Source organism: Chelonoidis abingdonii, chromosome 5, assembly GCF_003597395.2.
Source record: "Chelonoidis abingdonii isolate Lonesome George chromosome 5, CheloAbing_2.0, whole genome shotgun sequence".
In the NCBI taxonomy this organism is placed as follows: Eukaryota; Metazoa; Chordata; order Testudines; family Testudinidae; genus Chelonoidis; species Chelonoidis abingdonii.
In genome coordinates, this window is record NC_133773.1 from 20,711,551 (window position 1) to 20,734,745 (window position 23,195).

At 40.0% G+C, this 23,195-nt stretch overlaps 1 protein-coding gene across 9 annotated transcripts in view; it reads left to right on the forward strand.

Moving 5' to 3' along the window:
* Positions 1-23,195, forward strand: part of PTPN13 (protein tyrosine phosphatase non-receptor type 13) — a 187,367-nt gene that overhangs the window by 55,013 nt on the left and 109,159 nt on the right. For all 9 annotated transcript variants that reach the window (XM_032800220.2, XM_032800218.2, XM_075066128.1 and 6 more), the window contains exons 3-4: positions 6,702-6,871; positions 18,523-18,588. In XM_032800220.2, the coding sequence (XP_032656111.1) occupies positions 6,702-6,871; positions 18,523-18,588 (236 nt within the window). The remainder of the gene's footprint in view (positions 1-6,701; positions 6,872-18,522; positions 18,589-23,195) is intronic.

Genomic DNA, 23,195 nt, shown 5'->3' on the forward strand with positions numbered 1-23,195 from the left:
CAGAAGTCTTAAAAGACAACACTTCCATGTGAAAACTGCAGAACCTGAACCACCAAAAAAGAAAATCAACCTTCTGCAGGTGGCATCTGACTCAGATGATGAAAATGAACATGCATCAGTCCGCAATGATTTGTATCGTTATCAAGCAGAACTTGTCATCAGCATGGATGCATGTCCTCTGGAATGCTGGTTGAAGCATGAAGGGACATATGAATCTTTAGCGCATCTGGCACTAAATATTTTGCAACGCCAGCTACAGCAGTGCCATGCAAATGCCTGTTCTCACTTTCAGGTGACACTGTGAACAAGAAGTGGGCAGGGCTGCCCAGAGGATTCAGAGGGCCTGGGGTCTTTGGCGGCAGGGGTCCTTCCACTCCGGGTCTTCGGGGCACTTTGGTGGCAGGTCCCGGAGCGAGTGAAGGACCCGCTGTCGAACTGCCACCGAAGCCCCGGAGCAGAAGGAGCCCCCGCCGCTGAACTGCCATCGAAGACCTGGATAGGAAGAAGCCTTTGCCGCTGAAAACCCAGAGTGGAAGAAGCTCCAGGTCTTCGCCGCGGGTCCTTCACTCGCCCCAGGTTTGTTCGGTGGCACTAAAGGACCTGCCATGGAAGACCCGCCGAAAACTCTCGTGGGGACCCCTGCAGGGCCTGGGACAAATTGCCCCACTTGCCCCCATCTCTGGGTGGCACTGGAAGCGAACAGCATTATCTCCTGCAAATGTAAAGAAACTTGTGTGAGCAATTGGCTGAACAAGAAGTAGGACCGAGTGGACTTGAAGGCTCTAAAGTTTTACATTGATTTTTTTTTAATGCAGTTATTTTTTGTACATAATTCTAGGTTTGTAAGTTCAACTTTCATGATAAAGAGAGATTGCCCTACAGTACTTGTAGTAGGTGAACTGAAAACAATATATAATTCTTTTGTTTTTTACAGTTCAAATATTTGTAATAAACAATAAATATAAAGTGAACACCGTGCACTTTGCATTCTGTGTTGTAATTGAAATCAGTATATTTGGAAATGTAGAAAACATCCAAAATATTTAAATAAATGGTTTAACAATGTGATTAATCATTAATCATGATTATTTCTTCTAATTGCAATTAATTTTTCTAATCGCCTGACAACCCTTAAAAAACCCCTCGGATCAACGAATATTGTTTTTATGATTCATAAAATGTCAATACCATTTCAATGGGAAGCTGCTGAAGTGATGTTTGTGGGTTAAAATCCACTTCCCTCACGTAACCAAAGTTGAATATCTTCATTTACCATTTACTCCCTGAAGAACGTGTGTTCAGGTCTCTCTCTTATCATATGAAAGCAGGAGAATAGAGGAAACCAGATCCACAGTGTGAGCCCTGAAGTTCTTTTTCCTCTCCCATTTTCCTCTTGAGGCTTGCACGTAAGGTTCAAGAAACGGTTTTAAAATTAGGATGCTACTCTCTATTAATCCTTTATAATCCCCCCCCCCTTTTAGTTCAGGCCACGTCTACACTATGGGATAATATTGAATTAGCTAAAATCGGTTTTATAAAACTGATATTATATATTCGATTTCATGCGGCCACACTAGGCACAGTAATTCGGCGTTGTGCGTCCATGGTCCGAGGCTAACGTCGATTTCTGAAGCGTTGCATTGTGGGTAGCTCTTCCGTAGCTATCCCATAGTTCCCGCAGTCTCCCCCGCCCCTTGGAATTCTGGGTTGAATCATTATTGTCGCCCTTGGAATTGATGGTTGTGAATCATTTATTGTCGCGGGTGGTTGTCGGATGGGTAAATGTCATTCAGATCATTCCTATCCTCCCGGGAAAACATCAGCTGACTTAATCTCTTTCGCGCCGTTTTTTTCCCTGGAGTTTGCCACTGGCAGACGCCATAGCATGGCAACCATGGAGCCCGTTCAGCTTTTTTTTTCCCGATGCACCGATTATATGTACTCGGATGCCGCTTGGCGGAGAGAGAGGCGATACTCCAGTGCGTAACGTTGCTCGGAGCAGCATTCACATTGTTGCTTTTGGCAATGATAACAGAAGATGGTTACCGGTTGTTCTGTACCAACGTCTCCTTGCCGGAGAAAGTACTACTGGCTCAAATGACCAGAGATGACGGTTATCTCTCCCCCCTCCTGTACTGTCCATTGCTATCATGAGTGCCCTGGACTGAAATCGCGCTGAACACGGGGTCCTCCGCAACGGCAAAAGCATAAGCAAATTGGGATTAACTGGCTCACTCTGTGGACTTGAGTCAATACACCCTCCCTTATGGTGTTTAACTAAAATAGTGAGTCAGTCCTTTGACTATCAATAAGGGGCAAGTGTATTAGAGAGACCAGTGTACCTCAGAGCACAGCTGCTCAACCGTGTTCAGTATTCACAAAAGAAGGGGTGCCCCTGCAACAACCCCACCCGTATGCTTCCCTCCTACCCCCCAACCTTCCTGGGCTACCGTGGCAGTGTCCCCCCCCCATTTGGTGTCCATGTGAAGCTTATAAAGAATGCAGAAGGAATAGAAACAGAGACTTGTTAGTGAGATATTTAAATGAGGGGGTAAGGCAGCCTCCTGGGGCTATGACAGTCCAGCAGTACAGAATCTATTTCATAATTACACAGGAAATGGAGGGGTTCTGATGAAGCATCAGCTCCCAGTTGCTATGATGAAGACGGTTTACCAGCCGTTCTGTATCCATCTACCTGGGAGTAACCTGGGAGTCATTCCCATTTTTACCAGAGCGCCCCCGGCCAGCCTCGACCTGAGGCCGAAGCCAGGAGCACTCACGGGGTTGCATGGCGTATTGAGGTAATACGTCATATTGCACCGTCCTACCACCAAGAGGGAGAGGAGAGGAGCGAAAATACTGCTCTATCTTACAATGCTGATGCAGCATCGCGATACATACCAGCACGCATTCTCATTTACACATGTGTGGTGAACATGGAAGAGAAGGTCAAAGAAAGTTGTATTTTCTTTCGCGTTTTTCTTTCATCTTGGTGTTGGTGGGTGGGAGAAAAACTGAGTGGAGCTATCTCGCAACCACTCGACGAGACACTGTGTGTTGAACGGCCTACAGACATTGGGAGCATCTGCCAATGGATGCAGAAGACTTTTTCAGTAGACCTGCTAAGTGAAGACTGTGGCGATAAGCTGGAGTCCTCGAGTACCTTCGCTCCCATCCATGTGAGCGTCCATTTTTGAGTCTCACTGGCTTCCCGTTACAGCTTGGCATTACGCAGCGCTAATGTATTCCTGGGAGATTTTATTTTTCAAAACGCTTTGACGTTTCGTGTTCTGTAAACAGGAGCTCTGATAGAATCAGATTTGTCATCCTCCGATACAGCGAATCAGATCTAGTATCTCCCGTACATGGATCCATGCTGGAGCTCTTTTTGGATTTGAGAACTGCATCGCCTATTCCATGTGCTGATCAGAGCTCCACGCTATAGGGACTTGCTGATCAGGCTCCACGCTGGGCAACAGGAAATGTAACGATGTTCGCGGGGCTTTTTCCTGTTTACGTCTGTACCGCTACATTCCGATTCTAGATTGCGTCCAGAGCGGTCAGTGGTGCACTGTGGGATACCGCCCAGAGGCCAATAACGTCGATTTCCGTCCACACTAACCGTAATCCGATATGTTAATATCGAATTTAGCGCTACTCCTCTCGTTGGGGTGGAGTACAGAAATCGATTTAAAGAGCCCTTTATATCGCTATAAAGGGCGTTGTAGTGTGGACGGGTACAGCGTTAAATCAATTTAATGCTCTTTAAATCGATTTAAACGCATAGTGTAGACCAGGCCTCACTCTCATCGTCATTGGTGTACATTTTAAAATTTAAAATCTGTTCTGAATTTAAAATGTGACAGTGAGAATTAAAACAGTAAGATGTATCTTCTAGCGTAATGATGAATTACTTAAATAAAAATTTAGAGCAGCTGTGTATAAGAATTAGTTACAGGTAGATATCCCATTATGCCTCACAAAGAATCGAGCAAGAGAATAGAATTCCAGTCCTACTGGCTGTAACTGTGAATCAAAATCTCAGTGTTTCAGGGTTTGTCTGCACAGCAAAAACTGTGCATGGATTAGCCTTCCAAAGCTAGTTTGAATCCAGCTAATGTGGGTAACAGTAGCATTGAAAGAACAGGAGTACTTATGGCTCCTTAGAGACTAACAAATTTATTTCAGCATAAGCTTTTGTGGGCTACAGCTCACTTCTTCAGATGCATAGAATGGAACACACAGAAAGGAGATATTTATACATACAGAGAACATGAAAAGGTGGAAGTATGCATACCAACTGTAAGAGTCCAATCAATTGAGATGAGCGATCATCAGCAGGAGAAAAAAAACCTTTGAAATAGCACTGAAGACAGTAAAGCATGGCTTCAGCACAGGTAGTACAAGCCCAGCAGAGGACACACTGGGTAAGCTCACTAACCTGCTCTGCAGCCTATACTACAGTGGTTTTGCTGCTATTGTTAGCTTAAATCCAGCTAGCCTGGGTAACTCAGGTAGCTAACCGGTGCACAGCTTTTGCTGTGTAGCTACACCCTGAGTGTTGAAAGTGTAATCTTCTCGGTTTTATGACAAATGCTGAAACACACTGAGTCTTAATTGGGCAACAGTGAGTAGATACTTGAAAGTGAAAGGTGTGATAGTATATTTGCTTGTTTATAGTATAGTTTTGAGTCTCTAATCATGTAATCATCATTACTTTGAGTAAAGTCCATAGGATCCTTCCTATTCATGAGTATTTGTTGTGTTCCTGTTGCTGTAAGTGTTCTTAATTTATGAAGTGAAACTTGCCATTTCCAAGCCAATAGGGACAATAAGCCCTTATTTGAACCCTCAAATATTGCCAAAGGTTAATCCCCACAATACACGTTGAATGGCCTTCAATAGCTTTTTGCTACATACAAATAGGAGTGGGCATTTTCTGTGATATCTATAAATTGGGAATTCTGGCCATTGATCTAGAAAATTAGACCTACATTTCTGAGGAACGTTTTTCTTTTGTTAAATGTCTGAAGTTAGAACCAGATGCATAATCTCTACTTGGTCAGGGTGCTGGGAGGAATGAAGCCTTGGAACTTGAAGGATTTGTTTGGTGGTTCTGTTTATTTCTGATATCTATTCTATACATATTTACTCTGTAAATCTCCTGGGAGATTGGAATTATAGTAAATTACAGGATTATTGGACAGCCTACAAAACAGCATTTAGGAGGAAATGGAACTATTGCCTCTCTCCCTAGAATGGCAGAGTACTCCTGTTCTTTTTGCGGATACAGACTAACATGTCTGCTATTCTGAAATCTCCCTAGAATGGTAATAATATTTTTTCTAGAAGTTCCGATGTTAAATCTGTGTTACATTGCAGTTTGTACATACTTGAATTGTGATGTTCTGACGTTCATACAGCAGTCATTAAAATCTTTTATACCCATGAGAACAGTTGCTTTTTCTTTGCCCACTTTTATCTAGTCGTTAGTAACCTAAAATATAGGTTAATGTTAACTTACATGTTTGAATGAATTAATAATATCAAACAGTTCACCCTGAAAAGATTTTAATAAGGTTCATGTATATTTACTGTATTTAAAATTGAACTATACGTTGAAGTACGATAACCTTGTAACATTAGCCTCTTCTTAGAGAAGGTTCATCGGCTCAATTGTTGTAAGTAAATGTTAACTAATTAAATCTTGACAGATAGCATGTGAAACTTCATGGCCCTCATGAACTGAATAGTTAAGGTTAATTTCTTTTGGCTAATGTATTCTCATGTGTATGTAAGATGTGTTGCATGAGATTGTGCTATTTTTAAAATGTGTTTTAGTTTAATCTACTTTCTTATTCTGTTCTAGTTTCTGCTACATCCTTATCCTCCTACCTCTGGTCAGAAAAACAATCCCCTATGAGGCTTGTTGTTTTATGACAAACAATAAATAAATCAGAAAATATTGGCACATTCAAACATTTATCATCAGTCTGGATCATTAAAACAAAGGCCATGAAAGGTAGCATGGGAGTAGGAGTCAGGAGTTCTAATCCTGGCTGTAACAACAATACTGTCTCTGACCTTTAGGATAAAGTCATTCTCATTTAACCTCAGTGCCTTAGATTCCCCCATCTGCAAAATGGGAATAATGCTTACCTTCTCAGATGTTGAATGTTAATATCAATAGAAAATACTAAAAATAGTATTGATTACATTTAAGTAAAGTAGAGGGACATTATGAAAAACAAGTGGATGGAAGAGGGAAGCTAAATAATTCACTCTTCTTGTCTTGAGCATTGTATTTAAGTAGCATTAGCAATCAGATGTGACAATTTTGTTTCAGTCTATTTCTTTGTCTTCTCAATCTTATTTAAAAATATTAAACAGTAAGGAAGGTGCATGTTTTTGGTAGATCTTTTGTTTAAGAATTCCAGATAAACATCATCAATGTTTTCAAAGTAAAATAATGAAATTGTCAGAAAGGTCTTTGCTGCTTATCTCCCATGAACTTTTTGTGATGAAAGTTATTTTAACTTCTGTTGTCATAGAAGTTACAAATGAAAAAGACTAATTAGATCATCCACTCCATTTCCCAACTTTCTCTTTGTCAGATGAACACTTAAATGGGTTTATGTGGAGTCCTTTTATTTGGTAGCAGCTGCCTTTCAATTATGTTTTGTTTGTTTTTTCAAATATAGCTGATCCTACTGACCTGAGCTTCATCATTTCTCCGTGGTCTTTGCTGTTGCTTCCATCTGGGAGTGTGTCATTTACAGATGAAAATGTTTCCAATCAGGACCTGCGAGCATTCACGGCACCAGAGGTTCTGCAGAACCAGTCACTGTCATCTCTTTCAGATGTTGAAAAGGTACACTCCCGTTTCTCCCATAAAATGTTAGTCTCTATAAAACTGTATTATAACTGATTTGGTAGAAACTTTCTTTTATGTAGCACCCTTACTACTAAGACTGCAGAATGGCTTCAAACGGTCCTTCTTTAAAGAATATTCACCTTTTGGGCTGAGTATATTTTTCATACAGGTACTTTGTCTTTGCCCAAAGGGTTGGGGTTGTGTCTGTGAACATACATGTGCCTTTACTTTTTTTAAATAGTGGGACATTTGTTCCCTCCACATTTCTTTAAGTCTAAAGCAAACTACTTTTCTTTTGTACAGGCAAAATGGGCCCTAAAGGTTGGGATCAGATTCTCAAGGTGGATTGTCTTGTGCAGAAGAAAACTGAATTTGATTTGATTGTGTTGGGAGCCTTTAAAGATTACATACTGAGCAGTTACTATTTTGGAAATAGCATAGCAGAGTTGCTCTCCTCCCTCCAAGATTAGGTGCTCACCTAAGTAAGGGTGATCTTGAATATAAATCAAAGTTGTATCTGCATAGTTAACTGACTAGTATTCCAAATGGCCCAATTAGCCTTTTTTTTTTTTTCCAGCTTTAGGGCTTTCTTCAGCAAAATATCCCCTCAGCCTAGCAGAATATGGAAAGGGCTGGGAATGAGGAGAGGATGGGGTTATAGTCCCACCTCTTTCATTTGACTGGTCTTCATAATCCTGAACTCTTCAACCATTATTTAAGGGGATGTTGCAGGGTATAATAGTGTGTAAGTCACCGTGATGTGGCCGCTGTGGTCAGATATGACATAACCCATGGGGGAAATTGAGGTAATCAGTCAAATCTGCGAGGCTTGTATATCGTGAATGGTGCCCTTTCAGGGTTCTAGAATGGCTCCTTCTCTGGACTTGGGGTCCCTCCAGAGGGAAAACTACAGCAGCTTGTTTCTGGAGTGGTGTGTAGTTCCCCAAAGACCTGGACCTCTTGCTGCTGTGTGTAAGGTCCCTTCACTGGGATTGGGCTTTCCTAAGACTTTGCCATTCATTTGCCTTGCTACACTGCCCTTTCCTAGGTCCCCTTTTTTTTCTGATGAGCTCTCTGAGAACTTCTCTGGGAACTTCCTCTCTCTGTTCTGAGAGAGGGGGAACTTCCTCTCTCTCTTCTGTTCTGGTGAGCTCTCTGGGAAGTCGTCTCTCTGTTCTAAGGCTTCTTGACTGATAACTTGGAAATCTTTATTAGACTGGGTGTTCTTCACCTAATTAACTGCCGCCCAGCTACTTAGTCAGTTAATCCCCAGGTGGATCACTCTGCTTAGTGGAGCTTGTCACAGGCGCAGGGGGTGCTGAACCCCTCAGGGATCAACAGCCTCCATGACAAAGGACTACAGCCAAAATAGCTGTATGTTTGAAAGCTCTTATATGGCTTTGCAGGACTCCTCCTGGAGGAGCAGTTGTGTGGCTTTGTTCCAAAGGAGATTGGTACTGGCACTATTGCTATTACATGGGCAAGGACTAGCTACACTTCGACTTTTTTTCCTGAAAACTTTTTAAATTGTCAGTTTCTCTAGAACCATATCAACTGAATAAAGACTCTGAAGGATGCCCTCCAAGAAATGTATTTTGCTCCTATATGTTTCTTCAGTGGTTGAAAGCACTTAGCTTCAGGCCTCTTGCCTTGCAACACAGTCAAGGTGATATATATACTTCATATATATATGAGTGTGTTAGCTGTTCAGGGTCAAGGGACAGAAGTCCTTATACGTGTAACAGCAGTACCCAAGTCAGTGGAAGTTTTGCCAGACTAGGGACTGCAGAATCCAGAACTGACGGATAGGAGGGATAATTCTAAACTTTGTGATAGTGGTACTATGAAGCACCTTGTAGTTAGAAATCTTTACTAAAATGTATAACTTGAATGAGCAGGTGCAATTCTGTTGAAGTCAGTGAAGCTGTGCCACTTTGTATTAGCTCTGAATTTGGCTTAAGAACTCTTGTATCAAAAGCACCAGGAAAATAATCAGTAAATTCCTTAAGCAGCTGAACTGTGTCTAGGTGAAATCTTTTACTTCAAAGTTGGGCACATTCTTAATTTAACTCTGTATTGCAAACCAGAGGCCATGTGTTTCCCTGTTGCATAGAAAGAAGTGAAAACTGATGGGGATTGATGTGACATGTTTCTCTTGTACTTGAACTCATTCATTGTTGATGACCAAATTATGGCCTTTGTCCCCGCATGCCGCTCTGATTAATTCTCTCAGATTGTGGCCCTTGCTTATGAAAATGTACATTTTGCTATTGTATGACATCTGGTAACATAATTTTCTGTAAGGTGGTGGTAGTACAGTTGTGACCGCTGCAAGAACCTGAATTCATATTTCCTTGGGAAATTATTGCATGTTGACATATATATGCTCTGGTTTGCATCAGGAGATTACTCATACAGTTGGTTTAACTTGGTTTATATCCTTTTAGCTTGTGGTATTTGGTTTTAGTGTTGTGTTGAAGTTTTTTACTGGAGTTGAATACATCTAATTTTGGGCTGAATTCTAGCTAACTTTGCACATACACATGTGGCAGGAAAAAAAAACCCAAATCAAACCACCACTGCATCAAACTGAAACGATGCAGCAGAATTTGAAGAAAATTGGGTTTCTAGGTTTTAGTTCCCCAGTCAACTTGAGAAGAGGCCATTCTCCTGGGCCTCTAACAAAGTAGTTGTATATGAGTAGGGCCCTATGAAATTCATGGCCATGAAAAATGCATCACGGACCATGAAATCTGCTTTCTTGTGTGCTTTTACCCTGTACTATACAGATTTCACTGGGGAGACCAGCATTTCTCAAATTGGGGGTCCTGACCCAAAAGGGAGTTTCAGGGGGGTTGCAAGGTTATTTTTAGGGGTGTTGCTGTATTGCGGCCTTACTTCTGCACTGCCTTCAGATCTGGGTGGCTGGAGAGCGGCGTTTGTTGGCTGGGCGCCCAGCTCTGAAGGCAGAGTCTCTGCCAGCAGCAGCGCAGAAGTAAGGGTGACAATACCATACTTGGCTGCTCTTACTTCTGCACTGCTGCCTTCAGAGCTGGGCAGCCAGAAGGTGGTGGCTACTGACTGAGGGCCGAACTCTGTAGGCAGCAGCGCAGAAGTAAGGGTGGCAATACCATACCATCCTTACTTCTGCGCTGCTGCTGGCAGAGGCTGTGCCTTCAGAGCTGGGATCCCAGCCGGTAGCCGCTGCTCTCCAGCTGCCCAGCTCTGAAGGCAGTGCCGCCACCAGCAGCAGTGCAGAAGTAAGGGTAGCAGTATTGCAACACTCCCCAAAAACACACACACAATAACCTTGCAAACCCCACCTCCCACACACACACAGCTTGTTTTTGGGTCAGGACCCCTACAATTAAAACACAGAAATTTCAGATTTAAATAGCTGAAATAATGAAATTTGTTGTTTTTAAAATCCCATGGCCGTGAAATTGACCAAAATGTATCGTGAATTTAGTAGGCCCCTATGTATGAGTTTAACAAGGTACAGCCATAGCATTAGGGGCTTGATCCATATGTCTGTTTACCATGTATGTATGTATCTGAAACTTGCCTGGCCAAGCTGTGGTTCATGCAGCTTCAGTTCAATTAATTCCTTCGTACTACATGGCAGATGTGCGTGCATGGGGCTTTTTAACAGCTGTTAAAAGTGTATATTAACAGTACTTTTTTACTTGATTTTGTGGGGGGACTGTGCTACTTACATCTATTTTAGTGTCTACCAGAATTAGGCCATAGAATTTCATTTGTCTGCAGTTTCTGCCACCAAAAGGTATCAGGAATATAGTCTTATAGTTATGTTAGCTTATTTTAATTTAAAATTTCAGCTGGTTGAATAGAGTGAATTTTTAAAGAGTATGTATAAAATTTAAATGTAATAGGAGAAAAAGTATGTGATGAACTTGTATATATCAGAGTGAGCAGATAGGCTTCATGTACAACTTTATTGTTTTAGGTTACTGAACTCTGAAATCATTCAAATGTAGCTTATTGCAGTGGTCTCCAAACTTTTTTGATCGCGCATCCCTATCAGTAAAAAATTTTTGAGCACGCACTTCCTGCCGTGCTAAAGCAAAAAAAAAGCAAAAACAAAGAAACCTTCAGAACTGCCAAAGGGGAGGGGGAAGAAAAGCCACTCGGACTCCCACCTGAAGTGCCGAAGCAGCAAAAAAACAAAAAAAAGCATTCCTCCTGCTGTGCATCCTCAAGGATCCTCTTGCACACCCCATTTTGGAGACCACTGGCTTATTGTATTGTAGATTAAGGCTTTATGAGGCAGACTTCTTTCTTTTTTTAAGGAAAAGTCAGTCTGTGTTGGATAGCATTCCTTCAGAAATATTTCAGTTTCTATATGTGTATTGCTTCAGAGTTAAGTGAAATTTCTTTTGCTAATGCTGACCCTGCATCTTTGTCTCCATCTGCCCTTCATCCCCGGTATTCATTCCAAAATCCTTCTCAAATGTCTCTCTTTATCTCCTTCTCTCAAACCCAATTTTTTCCTTTTTTCAAATCTCCCCAGACATTTCAACCAGCTAATATTTGCCAACTGTACAGTGCAGCTCTAATCCTGAGGCCTCTGGTTGCTGCTGTAATACAAATCATAATATAGTGTAGATTTAGATGAAGTAGAAGAAGGTTTCTTTGGGGTAATATTTTGATCCATTGCAAGGGATGGTTGACAAAACAATCTAATGAAAAGGATATGGAGACTAATTGCTGATTCTGGGGGGAAAATATGTCAGGGGGAAATATGTCAATCAAAATCAAGTACATTGCTCTTCTGGCATAAAAATAGATAGAAGTCAAACCCTACTACAATGAAAGAAAACTTTTCCCCTGTCTAATAATCTGTTAAATGTTCTTTAAGGCACAGTTATATTGCCTCATGACTGGAGTGTATATTTCTTTAAAATGTTTATGGTTACAGTACCTTTGCTGTGCATCTTGCCCATAACCCCAGTGTGGTCTTCTCTTCCATGTATAGTAAGCTAAGTTTTGGGTAGTGTCATGGTTAGTTTCTGTGATTTATTTACCTGGCAATTCTTAGGTTGTATACATGCTAATTTCATCTGGTTTCCAATGTTAAGCTGCAGTCTTCATTCAGTGTATTTCACTGCAATTTACCAAACTAGTTTCGGAGTGGAAATCTTTGTTTTATTTTCAGTTCTTGTTCTGAAATTGATTCATGTCAGAATTTTACTGAAACCAAAGCAAATTCCTGTTTGTAATGACCTCTTAAAACACAATGACAGGGTTGCATTAGTATTTGGGTCATGACTTAATTTCTTTGGTTTAGAAGAAATGATGTATTCAACAATAAATATCATCCAAAGTGCTAGTCAGACAGTGAATGCCTTACTGATTCCAAGTCTCTTGTTAAATTGAACAAAAAAAACCCTGATTTTGTAATTGTAGGCTTATTTGAAATATACATTAGCAGATCATTCCACAAATAATAAATTTGTGATACGAATTTAGTGTTACTTATTTCTTGTGAAAACTGTTCAAAATATTTTAATATAAATCATAAAAGCCAAAAATCAGGATTACCAAAAAGCATTTAAATAAATAATTTTTTGGAGGTGCAGAGTACTTGCAACTCTTATTGAAGTTCATATTTGAACTTTACCTTGATATAATTATCTTAAGTAGTACAGTGTGCATACATAACACACACATTTATATAAGAACGCATGCTTAGCTTCCTTTTTAATCTTCTTATTATCAGCACAACTTTGAAAATAGATGCATTTATCTAGTTTTAATGTATTTGACATTATCGCATATGAACGGAGTTTGACATGACATAATGCACAAGCCTCAACCATGATGATCAAATAAACAGTTAGCCTAACCTTGGTATGGGATTTTTTTCCCAAAAAAATATTTAGCATGACATTAGTCTGTCAAACCATAATGAACAATTAGAGAACAGTATATAATATTCCACTGAAAAAATGTGAAAAACCAACATGAAAGTAATATAACTGTTTTTAAAATCAAATTGTAACAAATATGAGTAAGTGCAATTCATTTTCTTCGTTACAAGCATTTTTATATGTAAAAGATTGCTTCACATGTATATAGCTTATACAGTTTTGTTTATATTCTATAGTGCTGTTGTAATAGTTTGTGAAATACTACATTCAGAAGAACTTTAGCAAACTGATTGCAAATTAAGCATACAATGGAGCACCACACCAAAATGTGCTTTGTTCACTTATTTTGAAAAATAGTTCTTCACTATATGGTAGAGATGCAGTACATTTTGTAAAAATAACAGTCTTAGTCTTAGTCTGGGACCTCCTTACAATGCTCTGTAATAAAAGCTTTGCTGAGAAAAGGCACGAGACTCTCAGATGTTTTGGGAATACTGTTCAGTTTGTATATTAGCCAACCTAGAATTAATAAGGTTGGTTTTTTTCATAGATTCATAGACTCTAGGACTGGAAGGGACCTCGAGAGGTCATCGAGTCCAGTCCCCTGCCCTCATGGCAGGACCAAATACTGTCTAGACCATCCCTGATAGATATTTATCTAACCTACTCTTAAATATCTCCAGAGATGGAGATTCCAGAACCTCCCTAGGCAATTTATTCCAGAATTATTCTTGTTGTGTAGTAAAGAAAAACTATTGTTACCAGTTAACTATTTTATACCCATACTACCTGGTTTTGGTAAGTATATTTTTTTCTTCTCTCCATTCTCTGTTGCCAGATTTATTCATGTATGTATGTATTTGTTTGTTTAAGGTTGATGGTATTGCAACTGTCTAGTTTCCTTTTCATGCATAGCTACAGTGTGTCTATGGCACAAATTGGTAACGTTCTCTAATCTTTTAGTAGAAGGTCTTAGTAATAAGCTGAATAGGAGAAGTACCATCTCAGTATTTGGAGAGTTCATTTAGTTGTAGATGACTGAGTCAATGACAAGCACATCCATTAAACTGAGAGTCTCTGATACCTGACTTTGACTTCCAACAGGAAGGAAAAGCCCACAGCAGTCTTCCCAGAGAACAAGGAAGACTTAGTTCTGTGGCCATCATTTCCTCAGTGAAAAGAGATTCTGATGCATATATGAAACATTGCTAAGTATGTAGTGCCTGCAATTGAGGGATCTGTATTTAGGGAATAAAGCTTATTTTTATGGTTAAAGATGTCAAACAGTGACTTCTAACCATTCCTTTATAATCCAAATTTCAGATATAGGTTTAAAGGTAAAAAATAACAATAAATTACAAAACAGACTAACAAAAAAAAAACTGTGTCATGAGGGTAGCCATTTTAGTTTGGTTTGTGGTCCAAAACCACATGCAGTTGGAAGCCAGTTTGCAAATAAGTCTTTAATTTTTCCACTGAGCAGTCACAACCACCATAACAAAAAAAAAGTCAGGTTAGTTCCAACTGAATGTACATCTTTAAATATTATCGGATTCCTTTCAGAAAACAACGTGATGGAACATACATTGAAGATGCAAATAATGATGAATACCAATTCATTTGGGTTTGATTTTTTTAGCTTCTTGAAGTAGCAATCAGTTTTAGAGTAAATTTCACACACACAAACCTGAAAATGTTAATCCTCTGTGTAAAATGTTAAATAACCCCTCTCCCCCACCAAAAAACAAATTCCTATTGCATTGTTTCACCTGATTTTTTACTGATTGAAATTAATCTCCTCCTAACCTCTCAAAAACTACATGGGTTACTTGGTTATTGTATGTTTTTTCAGTGTAAAGCACTTTAGCACTTGTTAATACCATGAGTATGACATGTGCTTTCTTAAACAATTAAATATGTCCTTTCCAAAGTGACATATACCATGAATAACTTTGTCTTTTTAACAATGCAAAAGAAGTTGAGCTGAGTTCATGCTGATTGTTGGCATTCACCTGTACAAAGGTCCCTGCTACAACCAAGCTAAGACTTTGGGGGTCTGAATATTCCAGTTCTCCCAGATTAAGCTATGGCCCTGCTATTGCAACTTGATGTAGTTCCATTGGTCGTGATGAATTAAAGGAAGAAAAAGTCAGTCTGCAGTTGATAGTATGTGGTTTCAGGATTGGGCCGTAAATTGTTATCTAATGGGTATCAAACCAAATTGTGCCCTTAATTGCACCTCTACAACACCAGTGAAATTCATGAGATCTCGAAATCAGAAAAGTTTGTGTGGATGTAACATTAGGCAAAAGTTGGCCCACTGTCTTCTCCTTAGGCACACCATTACCACAAATCCCTTCATGGCATGTACTCCAGCTTTGTTTATACTATATAAAGTAATTTTCAGAAAAATTCCAAGAAAAATATTTTGTATTTGCATAATCCCTCCTCCCACGTATACCTCAGGCATAAGCTTTGCTATTCATCAGCTTATTGAACTGAACTGTCATGGTGACCATAACCATATGTCAGCTGTATTAATTCTATCACAATCTCATATCAGTGCAGCCCTTGGCGTGGTGCTCTGCATGACTCATACACCATGTGTCTTGGGAGACAATCCTCTTTGTGATAACTGGAGGAAGCTTAGGACTCAAGTGCTCTTCTGGATGCCTCTATTTTCAAATGTAATGTGGAAAATAGATAATAAAAATAAATAGAAAACAGAATAGGGAATATGTTGCTCCTAAACAGCTGACGTTACCATGCCTTGACTTGGAGGGATTAAATAAAAGGAGAATATTGCATCCATTTTGTAGTGGAAAACTGAAAATATTTCATATATATGTTTTAATTAAACCACAAATTGGAAACTTGAGATTATTCATTTTTAAAAATTAATACACTCACTGAAAATCTTCAGGAAAAGAATTAAGAATTTGAAGAAGTGCAAAGGAAAAAAGGTGATGATTTTAAATTAAAATGCACACCAAATTTATCTGTTTGAGTCCTATCTAGCTGACAATAGGCTACTAATTATTTTGACTGACATCAATGGCAGCATGAATATGTAGGTGGTTTTGTTAACAGTGGAACCATTATTTCACATGTCTGAAACATAGCACTGAATATTTACCTCTGCTTTTCTTTAGCACAAAATATATTGCACTTCTTAAATTTAGGATGGTTGAAAACCATACATAAGAGCTCTTGACAAGATATTTGAAAAAGTCTGCTGAAGCACTCTTTAATTTTTTGTTGTTGTTTAGAATTTATATACAGGACTGATACTTGGCAATGGAATGAAGGAGGCTGCCGGTTTCACTCTCACTTATTGTTCAGGTCACAAGCCACTTGGCATAAAACTTTATTTAGATGAAGCAAGAGCTTCATGTATATTCAGCACTTTAATGTTGATTTTGCAATTCAAAAAGCCTTTTTAATAGCAATGTCCATATTTATGTGTAAATTTGTAAATACAACTATATATCACAGGGTGGCTGGCCAGCTCTGTACATGAAGTAGTTCCAGCTCCCCTGTACCAGAAAAAGTGCTCCCAATCTGGCCAGTTAAGAGAGCAGGGCAACACCTGAGGCAATAAAGAATAGACTGAATCTGAGGGGCAGAGACCCCCATGAGACAGACGGATGGGGTGAGTTTGTCAGGAAAGAGACAGTTGAGAGCTACCAGGGGACTATGGAGGGTCCTGGAAGGAAGCTGTAGGTTGTTCCTGGGGGAAGTCGGAAGGCAATAGAGCAGCAAAGAAGGGTTTGCTGCCTGACATCCCAAAGCCAAAGAGCCAGGGCCAGACAGCAGCAGCAGGTGTTGCCTGCTTACTTCTAAGCTGGAGAGATGTAGCCACGGGCCAGAGAGCTCTGGAGGCTGGAGCGCAGCAGAGGAATTTGCCCATTGACATATCCATGGCCAGAGTGCTGGACCTAAGGGAACAGGGAGAGGGAGGGATGCTTCCCCGGTGAAGATGATTTCCCAGCAGAGAGTTTGTGGGGAGTTACCACTGAGAAAAGTGGGCTCACACTCCAGTTGGAAGAGTTGGGGTGGCCGTCCTAGCAGAGGGGACAGATGAGGACTGATGAGGAGCCTAGAGTGTAATAGAAGATGCTGGCATGTGAGGTGTTACGTCATGGGGTTTTGAGGATGATATGTACTGGGATGATAGATGGGACTGCGTGGAGGACTTTTGTTATGAACTGAATAGTATTATGTTTTTTTTATAATAAACTGGCCCCACAGAAGGGTATTATTTAAGCAAGGGAGCCTGAAGTAGAGTTCTTGGATTACCTGAGAGGGGACACTTGTTGTGCCACAGCCTACTTCAGGAGGATGTCCCCAGGTGGGGCTGCCATTTGACATTATCATATTATTGTTTCATAAAAACTAGACTAATAATAAATATTAACTATGGTAGCTCTTTCCGTTGTCTCCCACAGCATCTTCTGTGTAGATTGTAGATCTCTAAATATTGTTTCTGGTAGGTTATAAACTCTCCAGGGCAGAGATTGTCTTAATATCTATGCCTTTTACCAAGTCAGGTATCTGGTCAGCGCTGAACAAATACATAACTTTGTCTTAAACATATATTTAAAGCAATTCTATCTTCCTCCTGAATATGTGACTATAAAACTGTGTTGAATTCGCATATATGGTACAGAAAAACCGTGAAAGTCAGGTTTGCATTTCATTGTTGTATGGATTCTGTTGGCTATGTGCATGAACAGTTTTCTCCCAATTTACATACACATTTCAAAAACATAAAATATTGACTTCTTAATGGTGATTCTAGCTGCATATAGCTAATGCTTCAAGTTGGCCTCAAATTTGTATTTTCTCTTTATTTGGGGGAAGATGGGATTGGTTGAATCACCTATAAGTGGCATCTATGCTCAATTTTAATATAACTCGTTGCCACAATTATGTAATGCACCTCTTGCTTTAAATTATACAGTTGTTACTAACACATGTTCACTGTACAGTAGTTGATTTGTCCAGTACAAAGAGTGTCATTACCACATTGTATATACAGACAATCCAGATTCATTATTATTCACTACTTTTTTCTATTCTTATTTATTATTTATTTGTATTAGAGCAAGGCCAGTTGCCCTCATTAGGATGATTTGTTGTGCTGGGACATGTACAAATATGTAGGAAAACACATTCCCTGCTTTGAGGAGTTTACAATGATTGAAATTTTAAGATGACAACCTCATATGTTGTGTGCATAGGTGAAAATCCGTTGGCAACTCAAAAGCCAGTGTTTGTGATCCTAAGTGTTTCACCACTTTCAGAACTATGCACCTTTTAAGACTTGCAGCATTGGAATGCCCTGCTGCATTTCAGAATGTGTTCATCACCATCAAGTGTCGTAATCTTATCGATGTATACTGGGGCTTAATCTTCAATGAAGAGTTAAAAACTAAATGGAAATGTTAGAGGACATTAATAAGATTTTTTCAAGTCTTTTCCCATAGTGGGATTTGCTGCTCTGACTGTAATGACCAGGACAAAGGACAGTTTGGAAGCTCTCCAAGGCAAGGAGGCTAATTGAGTCCATGGCTAAGGTTAGCTGTCAAAAATGTAAACATGCAATAGTGCACCTAATTTGTGGGGGGGAGGGGAGGACCACCCTTTCTCAGAATGTCAAGTTCATCACACCCACATAATACTCTAAAGATATACTGTTGAATTTCCAGAACTGTCCCTCCATTAAGTTGACAGATGGTTTGTGTTGTATTACAGATTCATGTTTATTCTCTTGGTATGACCCTTTATTGGGGAGCTGACCATGAAGTCCCTCAAAGCCAAGTAAGTATTTTGTTAAGACTTCTTTTATAAAATCTCATCATTTTTAAGTTTTAAAATGAGGTTTGTTTAATAACCTCCTCCACATTTCTAAAAAAGAAAAAAAAAAGAATAACATGGCAAGGTAAACCCTTGGGATGTTGGTGGGACTGGTGAAACTAAGTGAAAAGCAGGAGTTTTTACATAATTTGGGTTTTTGTAATTTACATAATTACAAGGTGCTTGTGAGAGGGGGAAAAGTCGTCCCAAGGAGTAGAATTTAGGGCTGGTTCCTGAAGCCCTCACTCATGTGACTAGTTCTATAAATATGAATGGGACTATTCTGATGAGTAAGAGCTGGAGAATTAGGCCTGTTGGGACACAAATCCAAGAGGTACAGAGAACTTGCAACTCCCATTGCAGTCATTTCACAGTCAATGGGAGTTCCAGGTTCTCAGCCTTCCCAGGATCAGGCCTAAATATGCAGGGTTCAAGGTAAAATAATATTATCTGAAATAGTTGCCTCTTGAATACTGAGGCTTGGTGGCTGAACTGTGGACTTCCAAGTTATGGGTACTTAAAGGTGAGTTTACCAGAGTCTTACTGCAACAGACAAGAGAGAGACTTTTGATGTTCACCTCTACCCCGATATAACATGGTCCTCGGGAGCCAAAAAATCTCACTGCTTTATAGGTGAGACCGCATTATATCAGGTTCAATCTGGTATGGCGTACTGGCAAGAGCCGGTACACTGTGCCAGAGTGGACCAGCTTCCCTGGGGGTGATTTAAATGGCCCGGTGCTCTAGCCAATGCAGGGAACCCCGGTCCCTTTAAATCACCACTGAGCTCTGGCAGCGGGGCTTGGGCAGGGATTTAAAGGCCCCGGGGCTCCCTGCAGCGGCCGGAGCCTCTGACGCTTTAAATCACCGCCCGAGCCCGGCTGCCAGAGCCCCAGCGGGAACTTAAAGGGCCCGGTGCTCCAGCCGCTGCAGGGAGGCCCCCCCCACCCCCGGGCCCTTTAAATCACCACTGGAGCTCTGGCAGCCGGGCTTGGGCAGTGATTTAAAGGGCTTGGGGCTCCACACAAATTCGGATATAAAGCAGTAAAGCAGCGGGGCTCAGGTGGCGCTTTAAAGGATCTGGGGCTCCCTGCTGCTTTACCACGTTATATCCGAATTCATATTATATCGGGTTGCATTCTGTCGAGGTAGAGGTGTATTCTCTGATCCTACAGCTTCAGAATTTGTCACTGAATTCACTCCTAGCCATAATGCCGCTGAGAGCAGGGGGTTTTGCTGTAGAATTAAAGACCTTTTTACCACAGAATCCATAGAGCTTTGCTTGTAGTGAAGCAGCTTGCTTTGTCCATTATGCTTTGTCCTATTCTTCTCTAATTAATACTCTTCACTGTATCTATTCTGGTTGTTTGCTTCTTTATTTTTCTTGATTAGGGATACTGTAGTGTTGGTTTGAAGGGGGGAAAGCACTGGCATTGTCTTTCACTTTGAAGTTATGTGGAGTCAACTTGGCCCTTATGTCTCCCAATGAACCACAGCTGTTTGAGGCTTATAAAAAAACAACTTGCTTGTATATCATGCTGTGAATCTATCAGAAGAAAAATCAGATTTCTGTTTTATTAAGGGATTCTAAAATGGGTTGATTTTTGTTTGTCATATTGAAATTTCTTTAATATAGTAAAAAAGTATTTGTGATTTACTTAAAAAGATACTGACCACTGTACTCCATCTGGCCCTACTATAATTTCTATGAGCCTAAGGTAAGCATGTTTGGGTGAATTCATTACATGACTGCCTCTGAAGGGAGGGTACTTGTTGAGAATAGGGAGTAGACTTCTTTGCTGTTGACTTGCTAGCAGCTGTAGACACAGTTATGGACTGGTTAGAGCTTAACCTCATTGCTCAATTTCAGAGTAGTCACCCTGTTAGTCTGTATCAGCAAAAACAACGAGGAGTCCTTTTGGCATCTTAGAGACTAACCAGTTTACAAAAGCTTATACCCAAATAAATTGGTTAGTCTCTAGGTTGCCACAAGGACTCCTCGTTGTTATTGCTCAATTTGGTTATCTCGTATACAGTATGTGCAGCGGTCAGAACTCCTTCAGTTAGGTTTGAGAGGATTTACTCTTCAATATTTGACTCACCTTCTTCCAGAGCTCTTTCACCTTAAGAAACAAAAAATAAAACAAACAAAAAAACCCGCACACAACAACTACACTTCAAGTCAATCGCTGAAATGGCTTGAGGAGGCTGAAAAATTAGGAGTCTGTATCCAAAAAGTACATTAGGGGGTGATGAGATAGGGATTTGCAGATATTAAACATTTGGCTTGACTCCTGCTCGGATGGGGGGGGAAAAAAACAGCTTTCAGCACAAAACTTACTCAGCTGCTTAAAAATGTACTATTATTACTAATTAAATGGAGAAAACTGTTGATACAGTGTTATGGCTGAGAAATAAAGGGAAAGATTTTCAAAGGCAGAGAGGACAATGACTCCTTTGATTAGGATTCAGGCACTAATGTACACACACGTGCATCTGTGTGTCTTCCACTATATCGCCATACTTTAACAGGGAGCCTCGCATTTATACTTGGACTAATTTATTATTCACATAAGCCTATCTACATAATCTAATGGATTGGATTTTCTTAATATAATCAGTATTTTCAAGTACTTGGGTGGTACAAAATGTGATTAAAATTGGCAAAAATTACATAAGACTTTTGTAATACCCAGGAATTTTTCAGTAAAAATAGAAAATCAAGGCCCTTGGGCACATATTACAGCTCCGGTAAAACTGAAGAGGAAAAAGCAAGTGGTGGATAATTTTGCTCCTCTTCCTCTGTGATTAGCGGGGATATTCCTTTGCAGTTTCTTCTCTCCTCACTACCTCAGTTCCCCGCAGTGACAGGTTTTTCTCACCTTTATGATCTGGGGCAGAGATGACCTGACAGCTTCGAGTTGTTAGGTTTGCGCAATAGAAATGGGAGTGCTGGCTTGAAATCAGGCTATGGAAGTTGAAAACTGAACAGACGATAGAGAAAAGGGAATAAAGTTTCTATTGTTAGTGGCAGCAGAGCTTCCAGCATCTGGGTTACCAGCACTACAGCAATTCCCCTCTAGGATAGCATGCTGATGTGTGTCAGGAAAGAGAGAATAAGCAAAATTGCAAAAATTTTCTACCTTTGCCTTTAATTTTAAAATGTGCCTGCTGAGCTTCTGCACTCCAGAATACTCTGCATCCAAAAGAGCACAGTCAAGAAGGCAGCCAAGCATGCTGCCACAGAAGTTACACTCCTTCTGAGGCAGTCTTTAAGATAGCAAACAGTTAGTAGAGACAGAATGATTGACTGTGTGTGGCACTGCTTTTGAGAGGGAATTTCTTTGTGCAGATCTACACAAGAGCGTGGTTATATCCGTATATACCTGTGTTACATGCTTAAATAGAAAAGGAAAAGACTGATGATTATTGGCTTTCATTAGTTCATACCTTATTTTATTTTTAACTGTTTTATCTCTTCGTGCACCCGCCCACACACACTTTTTCCTCTGGATTATATCTATGCCAATGGGTGTTTTAACTCCAAGTTGTGTTGTCAGAGTCCAGAATAATAGTTAAGCATAAAAAACATTTTCATGCTTGAGAAATGAAAAATGTATACCATAAGTTTTCTCTATAAACTTGGATAATAAAATAGAATTGTCTCTGGGGCTGAGAGTAAGTATAAGCTATTTCAGCCCTAATAGCTGATTTTTTGGGAAAAACTAGCTAGTGAACATAGGGATTTATAATGAATGCCTTCGTTACTGTAACTATAATGTGGCTTTGATGATATTATAACCTAAAAAAGAAAAACGACACTTTAAAAAACCATTATTTCCTCCCAAAACCAAAGAGTAATCTCGTTGCATGCAGGGATCATTTGGTTAGAATGGAAAAACAAAGCATCCTCTGAAGAGTTTCATCCAGAAGTTCATTATGCTGTGCTAATGGACTCTTTGGGGGGTTACAGATTGTCGTTGAGTTCTTAATTCAAAGCACATGCTTTCGGCGTTTACCAAATGTCATCTCCTTCATGATAGTATTAATATGTTCTGTAACTATTAGGATATTTTTAGAAAAATACAGTCCTTCAATATTATTTATATAATCATAGCATCTTGAGATGCCAACAGAGATCATGGCTGCATTGTGGTAGGTGAGTTCCATAATAAGAGACAGTCCCTGTTCCGAAGAGTGAACACTTTAAATAGACAAGACTGACAAAAATGTGAGAGGATTATAGTCTCATTTTACCTAGGGCAAACTGAGACAGAGAGAGACTGTAACTTGCCCACTGTCACCCTGGAAGTTTGTGGCAGACCTCAAATTGAATCCCAATCCAGTGCCTTAACCACGAGACCAAAGACCAATTATTATTATTTATTATTTGTATTACAGTCATGCCCAAGAGCCCTAGTCATGGACCATGACCCCATTGTGCTAGACATTGTACAAAGAGAGAACAAAAAGACAGTCCCTGCTCTGAGGGGCTTTCAATTCTTTCCTTCATTTTGTATGTTCTGTAGCTAATGGTAAGGGTTTGTGGTTGACCCTATGCGGGTGTACAA